Source organism: Musca autumnalis, unplaced genomic scaffold, assembly GCF_047663935.1.
Source record: "Musca autumnalis isolate F117 unplaced genomic scaffold, ASM4766393v1 scaffold_3, whole genome shotgun sequence".
NCBI classification, from domain to species: Eukaryota; Metazoa; Arthropoda; class Insecta; order Diptera; family Muscidae; genus Musca; species Musca autumnalis.
Window position 1 is genome coordinate 82475485 of NW_027411866.1, and position 8123 is coordinate 82483607.

Below are 8123 nucleotides of genomic sequence, written 5' to 3' on the forward strand. Positions count from 1 at the left end.
TTATATTTTTTTCTAAAATGATAAGCTCGGGGAACTATTTTCTGATTATAGAGAAGAATATATGAGGCCCTCAGCGCCAAAACGGCCTAACCCACATTTTCAAAAAAATCAAACTGACTATGCTGATCGAACCGGAACATGTTGAAATATATATGTACTAAAAAATTCCCTATTGCATAGGTTAACCCTATGTTATTCTACATGCCGAAACCTATTTTTCCTTTACTGAAAGTTTGATAAAATGTAGACGCCAAAATGGCCTAAGCCACATAGCTACCATAAGCCACATAGGCAAAATCGAATACTGGAAATAAAAAAATACTTGTGGGTTAGGCCAAAAACGCATGTTACGTTTTAGTCAGGAGTATATTTGAAAAATAATATAAAAATAAATTTTCGAGAAGAATTTGTAAGTAAAAACCAAAAGTTAAGTAATAAGGTTGACTTACGACGCCCTGGCGCCAATGTAAAATGTAAGATGTTAATAATGTATAGCGATCAAAGTGGTGGCCAAAACCGTAACATAATAAAGAACACTATTTGCACATACATGGTCAATAATTCGCCCTTCTCAGTGGAACAGATATACTACAAATTTTTGGTGTCTGGTCATTCATTCCTACCATGCGATCCAGATTTTGAAAAGGAAAAAAAAATATTATAAGGATATTTTTACGCCTGATGATTGAGATCGTGTAATCCTCACGGCAAAAAAAATTCACTTAGTACAGATGACGACAGATGATATAAAAATCACATCCTCAATTGAGAAACTAGTATCAAACAGAAAAATCTCCGAAGACAAGACTTCGAAAGTTGAATGGCTTAAGATTTAGTGTCTTCGATTCCAAAATGCGAAGCCATTTATAATTCCATACAAATGACACAAATATTTTATTTCAAGAAGTTGATATTTCAAAATGGGACTCCAGCAAGTACGTACATTTTGAATTGGAATCGCTTTATTCGGGAGGAAGATTCATTGAAGCACCAAAGTTTACGGATTTACAGAAACTCAAAAAGTTCATACCTGCTATAATCAGGCATTTTATAATAATTTAAAAACAAATTCGAGAGCCGAAGATGAAGATATCCAGGAAGAATACCAATAATTATTATTAATATTTTGGTTTGCGGCGTGGTGACCATGTTTCGCAGTTTGTTGTTAAATTTCTGGGCTTGTCCTTTGACAAGTATGTTGAATATCGCCTTCTTTTATGCCACTATTGGATAATGAAGGACATCAACTCTTCCCTCTTTAATAAGTTTGTGTTTAGTCGATACATTAGGAATCCTCAATTGTAATCTCCTATATTTTCGTCGTGGATAGGAGAGCATTCATTTATTGTTAGGGTTGCAAGATTTTGGAATCAGTTACCTCTTGACCTACGTAATTTTGTTTTGAGCATCTCTCTAATAGATTAATGTAGATTAATGTTTGTTTACTAGTCACTACTTACAGGGTATACATATATATTTGTGATTTTTATGGCTGGGGAGCCATATTTATATCGTTTGTTTTTATACCCTCCACCATAATATGGAGGGTATAATTGAATCTGTCATTCCGTTTGTAACACATCGAAATATTCGTCGGAGACCCTATAAAGTATATATATTATTGATCAGCATAAAATTCTATGTTGATTTGACCATGTCCGTCTGTCCGTCCGTCTGTCTGTTGAAATCAAGATACAGCTCGCAATTTTAAAGATAGAGAGTCAAAATTTGGTACAGAAGTTTTTATTACTTGCAGGATGGTTGGTATTGAAAATGGGATATATCGGTCCACGTTTTGATATAGCCCCCATAGAACGGTACCTCCCGATTTTCGGTATTTTTAAGGTTTTAGCTATCCTATCAAAATGGCTGAAATTTGGTACGTAGTCTTCTTTAGGGGTATAAAAACTTTCCCCCAGAATTTTGTCGGTATCGGTCCACACCTTCATATATCCCCCATAGAACGGTACCTCCCGATTTTCGGTATTTTTAAGGTTTTAGCTTCATTATCCTACCAAAATGGCTGAAATTTGGTACGTAGTCTTCTTTAGGGGTATCAAACTTTCCCTTAGAATGTTGTTGGTATCGGTCCAGACCTTCATATAGCCCCCATAGAACGGTACCTCCCGATTTTCGGTATTTTTAAGGTTTTAGCTTCATTATCCTACAAAAATGGCTGAAATTTGGTACGTAGTTTTCGTTAGGGGTATACAACTTTCCCCCAAAATTTTGTTGGTATCGGTCCACACCTTCATATATCCCCCATAGAACGGTACCTCCCGATTTTCGGTATTTTGAAGGTTTTAGCTTCATTATCCTACCAAAATGGCTGGAATTTGGTACGTAGTCTTCTTTAGGGGTATAAAACTTTCCCTTAGTTTTCCTAAAAATATCTGAAATTTGGTACGTAGTCTTCCTTAGGGGTATAAAACTTTCTCCCAGAATTTTGTTGGTATCGGTCTACACCTTCATACAGTCCCCATAGAACGGTACCTCCCGATTTTCGGTATTTTGAAGGTTTTAGCTTCATTATCACACCGAAATGGCTGAAATTTGGTATTTAGACTTCGTTGGCGGTACTCAAACTCACCTTTAAATTTGTCGGTATAGATCCACGCCTTCATATAGCCCCCATGGAAAGGTACCTCCCGATTTTTCATATTTTGAAGGTTGTGTCTTCAATATTCGACCAAAATGGCTGAAATTCGGTATTTAGTCTTCAATGTGATATAAAACTGTTCGTCAGAAATATGTCTGTACAGGTCCACGCATTCATATTGCCCCATTTCTGACTAACATTCGTCGGTATAGGTCCACGTTTCGATATAGCCCCCATAGAACGGTACCTCCCGATTTTCGTAATACTGAAGATTGTGACGTCAATATCCAACCAAAATGGCTGAAATTCGTTATTTCGTCTTCCAAGAGTTATAAAATATTCCAAAAGAGTATTAGAAGCGTACTTCTTGATTTTCGGTTTTTTTAAGTTTTAGTCACATTCTCTTACCGAAATATAGGAAATATGGTATTAAGTCTTCTTTGAGCCTAAAAACTTTCCGTCAGAAATTTGTCGGTATAGATCGACGTTTTGAAATAGCCCATAGAATGGTGCCTCACATTGTTTTACCGAAATTGCTGAAATTTAGTATTAACCCAGCAAAAAAAAAAAAGGGAAGTGGTGCAAGTTGGAGTGAGGATTTCATTACATGCATGGATGCGCTTCCAGTGGACTAATGAAAAAGGCAATCCTTTTCCTCACATTTGGATTACATCCAACAAGCACTTTTATGTATAAACGATAAAAAATTCAATTTTCATTCAACAAATGAAATTAAAGTAAGAATAAAGTATTTCATACAAATTTTGTGTACGGGAACGCAAAACTCGTAAAAGTGGTAAAAATTGTAAAAACTTTTTAGTTCTGGAACAATTCCTTTTATATTTTCGGTATTTGACATTATTTTCTTTGTTTTGAAAACAAAACTTGTCGGAACAGAATTGCCTGTATAAACGCAAGAGGCAAGTTTAAAAGAGAACGGATGAATGTTTGGACTGGTTTCGGATCGACCTGAAATGTTTACCACAGATAGGGCATGCACTGCTGATCACGCCAATATATATATCATGGGCAGGAAGTCCATACTTCCCGAGATATAGGCTCCGAAAGTTCAAAAATCCCTTTGTTTTGACGATATGTTTATTTTAAATCGAAATTTTTTCATATATAGCCGGCCTTCGGCCGGGGATTTAAGACTTTCTCCTATGGACAGGAACAAATCTCGGCTAACGCGAACAAAATTTTCCTTCAAACCGATTTTTTTTTATCATTGATCCGAATCCAGTCCGTATATTCAACTTATGCCTAACAACTCTATTGAACTTGCCAAATCCATCTCTGCATTAATAAATAAAGAACAATTTGTCAAATCCATCCCTGCATAATTATTTACAAAGTAAATCCTTGTCGTTTGAGAAAATCTAAGTTTATTAATTACGTGAAATACTACAGCCTCAAACAACGAAAACCAGTGACAAAACAATATAAATTCGGATGGAAGGTGGTATATTGTGAAAGATTGGAAACTACAAACCTATCTCTGTGCTATAGTTGAATTATGGAAGAAGATAGTCTCATTGACACAATGCTGTGGACTCCACGTATTGGGAACAAATTGATTCTACGAAAACCTGGAAGAAAAATCTGAAATTTTTCTCGTCCTTATTACAAAAATTTTATTTTCTTCGGGGGAAAGTCCAAATTTCCCGAGATATGGAAAATATGGGAACAATTGTAAAACTTGCAGAATACGGTATCATATGCAGTACAATGTATCTCTAAATAGGCTGGCTCTTGGAACTTGAATTTATGACTTTCTCCTATGGGCAGTGCAAATCTCGAGCACGGGAACACAAATTTCTTTTAAATTGTATTTTTTTTTTCAAGTAAACAAGGGCATTTTCTCGATTTCAGAGCCCCATATCTCGGGAAGTAAGGACTTGCCCTTTTTTATTTTGAAATCAGAACGAGATCTTCTCGTGTTAAAAAATTAGATTTTTCTGTCAGTGTTTAAAATTAATTTATGCATTCCAGATGTTGCTGTAATGAAGGTTCCCAAAACCAATATATGATCCTAATGGCCCTCGATTAAAATCAGGACAGAGCTCGCAAAGCTTTAAAACTTGGTACACATCTTTATATTTCTCCTGAATCTTATGTAACTCCTGAATCCATGCTTTGAAAAAGCTCCAATAAAACAATAATAATTACGTCAGTATACATATCTAATCATTTGGCACAATATTATTAATTTTTATTTTTCAGATGTGAAGGATCAAACATCTGTTGTCCTGGACGTCCTAGCGGAAAACACCACCGCAATAAAACATAATTTGAAAAACAGTTGTCCAACATTTTCGAAAAAATTTCCGATAAAAAATGTCGACCAATTTAATTCAATGGAGAAGTCCATCGATGAATCAAATGAAAAAGAATATGTGAGTTTATATTGAATTCAGTGAACTATATCCAATAATTTAAAACGTTTTTCAGATCGCTTCAGTACGGTCGATTTGTGGCAATAAGGGCATAAGAAAGACCATTTCAGAATTTATAGAGCCCGAACTACTGTGTCAATTTAATTTGGACGGTTCGCACAATAAGTTGCGCTTGTTGAATTTCCCGAAGATAATGGGTATTCTATTTGGTAAAGAAAACAAACAAAAGATCTGTTACAGAACTGCAAGAATCAACAAATTTTTACTATTTTTTCCGAAACGTAAAGGAACAAATGATATCGTAGTAAAAATTGGTAGATTTTTGCAGGTTTTGGAACAGAGCAAAATATTTTATTCATATGTCCATTAGATCCATTTTATTTATTTTATTTAATTATACCCTCCACCATAGTATGGAGGGTATATTAAGTTTGTTTTTCCGTTTGTAACGCATTGAAATACTCATTTGCGACCCTATAAAGTATATATATTCTTGATCAGGGTAAAATTCTAAGTCGATCTGAGCATGTCCGTCCGTCCGTCCGTCTGTGGTAATCACTCTAGCATCCACAAAAATAGAGATAGGACGCTGAAATTTTGGAAAAATGCGTCTTTTGTTTGCAGGCAGGTCAAGTTCGATGATGGGCTATATCGGTCCACGTTTTGGTATAGCCCCCATATAACGGTACCCCCCGATTTACGGTATTTTGACGTTTTTAGCTACATTTTCAAACCGATTTGGCTATAATTTGACATTTAGGGTTCTTAAGTGTCAATAAACATATATAACAAAACTTGTGGACATAGGTCCACGTTTTGGTATAGCCCCCATATAACGGTACCCCCCGATATACGGTATTTTGACGTTTTTAGCTACATTTTCAGACCGATATAGCTATAATTTGACATTTAGGGTTCTTAAGTGTAACTAAACTTATATAACAAAAGTAGTGGACCTAGGTCCAAGTTTTGGTATAGCCCCCATATAACGGTACCCCCGATTTACGGCATTTTTACGTTTTTATCTACATTTTCAGACCGATTTAGCTATCAATTGACATTTAGTGTTCTTAAATGTCAATAAACTTATATAACTAGTGGACATAGGTCCATGTTTTGGAATAGCCTCAATATAACGTTACCGCCCGATTTCAGGTATTTTGAGAATTTTACCAACAAGTTTTAACCGAATTATCTGTAATTTGAACATTTGACATTTGAAATTCTTAGTGGTCACCACACCTCTCCACCAAAAATTGTCAAGAAAGCCCCCATATAACGGTACCTCCCGATTTTCAGTAATTTGATGATTTTAGCTACAATATTAAACCGAACAAGCATTAATTTGACATTTGAAATTCTTAGTGGTCACAACACCTCTCCATCAAAAATTGTTAACATAGGTCCATGTTCGGATATAGCTCCCATGTAACGGTACCTCCCAATTTTCAATAATTTGGCAATTTTAGCTACAATTTTTAACAGAACTAACTGTAATTTGACATTTGAAGGTTGTAGTGGTCACCACACATCTGCATCAACAATTTTCAACATAGCCCCAATATAACGATACTTCCCTATTTTCGGTACTTTGAGGATTTTACTTAAAATGTTTAACCGAACGTATTTCCATGTTTTTGTATAGCCCCAAAACAAACCTCCCGATTTTCCGTACCTAAGCTTTATTTTTTTGACGAAATTTCTGTAATTTTAAATTTAAAAGTCAACAAAAATTCTGCAACAAAAATTGTTCATTTAAGTTCGTATTTTCGTATAGCCCAGATACCTCCGAACTAGCTGTTAATGACATTTGAAGTTCCCACGTTATGTACCGATTTTCGATATTTTGAGGATTCTAGCTAAATTTTTTAACCGAATTAGGAGTTATTTGACATTAAAGGCTCCCATCAAAAACTGTCAACATAGGCCCATGTTTTATTATAACCCCTATATAACAGTACCTCCCAATTTCTAGCCCACCAAAAATTGTCAACAGTTAGATATAGGCACCATAAAAAAGGGCCTCCCGAATGAAGCATTTTATGTACATTATCTGATATTTTAACGTACTCACTTAAAGTTGGGGACAGGAATGAATATTTTATGGTGGAGGGTATGAAAAGTTCGGCCCGGCCGAACTTAATGCTTTTTTACTTGTTTTATTTCAGCTGGTACATATGTGGAGGGATGTACAGATAAGACCTTTAAAGAGGAAATAAGAGTGGGTATGAGATTGGCAAAAAACAGATATTGCAAGGAGAAGATGAAATCGAAGAAATTATCATGCGATAAGAAAAGCACAGATGAATCAACTGCTGTATTGGATGTTGCTGACGACGTTTTCCAAAGCCAATGTCGTATTTTTATTAACTCGTGATATTTTTATAAAATGTGTTCAATATAATGTCATTATCGTACAATTTTTATAGACTGGTCTCATGTTATGATAAATTTCCTATGTATATAATTTCATGTATGCGCAAAGTACAAATTCTAATATTATTCACAACGTTTAATGTATACCAAATTTCATGCAATGATGATCTCGTTTCTTTTTTTATTGTTTTCGCGATTTCTAATTAATTAGAAATAAGGTATTCTTATACATATATTCTTTAAATCATAAATGCTTTGAGCCATGTCAAGCATTTTCATTAGTTGATTTTTTCTTTTTTAAATAATAAACTTTGCATTTTGTCGGTATTTAAAAACATCTAAAAACAAAAAAATCATTTAAAAATGAATTCGTTTTACAGTGTTTTTTAGAGTATTACATACACATTATTATTTTATATTTTTACCATTAAATATATTGCACACGACTGAATTAAATTAAAATTCTGAACTGATTTTATTAAATGGCAATAAATTGTGAGTATGTCACTCCTTCGAATTCAGAATGGAGTGCTTCCTATCTGTGTGCTAGGAAGCAAAATGGAGTGCTTCATAGCTGTATGCTGTGGAAGTAAAATGGAGTGCTTCCTAGCTGCGTGCTGCGGAAGCAAAATGGAGTGCTTCCTAGCTGCGTGCTGCGGAAGCAAAATGGAGTGCTTCCTAGCTGCGTGTTGAGGAAGCAAAATGGAGTGCTTCCTAGCTGCGTGCTGCGGAAGCAAAATGGAGTGCTTCCT

The 8123-nt window shown here is 35.0% G+C and overlaps 1 protein-coding gene across 4 annotated transcripts; it reads left to right on the forward strand.

Moving 5' to 3' along the window:
- The first annotated feature begins 3863 nt into the window (after positions 1 to 3863).
- Positions 3864 to 7833, forward strand: LOC141399347 (uncharacterized). Of its 4 annotated transcripts, none has more exons than XM_073977871.1 (5): positions 3864 to 4061; positions 4592 to 4683; positions 4823 to 4995; positions 5051 to 5204; positions 7164 to 7833. In XM_073977871.1, exons 3-5 carry the CDS (start codon positions 4957 to 4959, stop codon positions 7370 to 7372), a joined length of 402 nt encoding a protein of 133 aa, XP_073833972.1. In that variant the 5' UTR covers positions 3864 to 4061; positions 4592 to 4683; positions 4823 to 4956; the 3' UTR covers positions 7373 to 7833. The 4 variants fall into 4 exon arrangements, with proteins under 4 accessions (XP_073833972.1, XP_073833971.1, XP_073833970.1 ...); XM_073977870.1 differs by having other exon boundaries at positions 3864 to 4058; positions 4592 to 4768; XM_073977869.1 differs by having other exon boundaries at positions 3864 to 4058.
- The last annotated feature ends 290 nt before the right edge of the window (positions 7834 to 8123 follow it).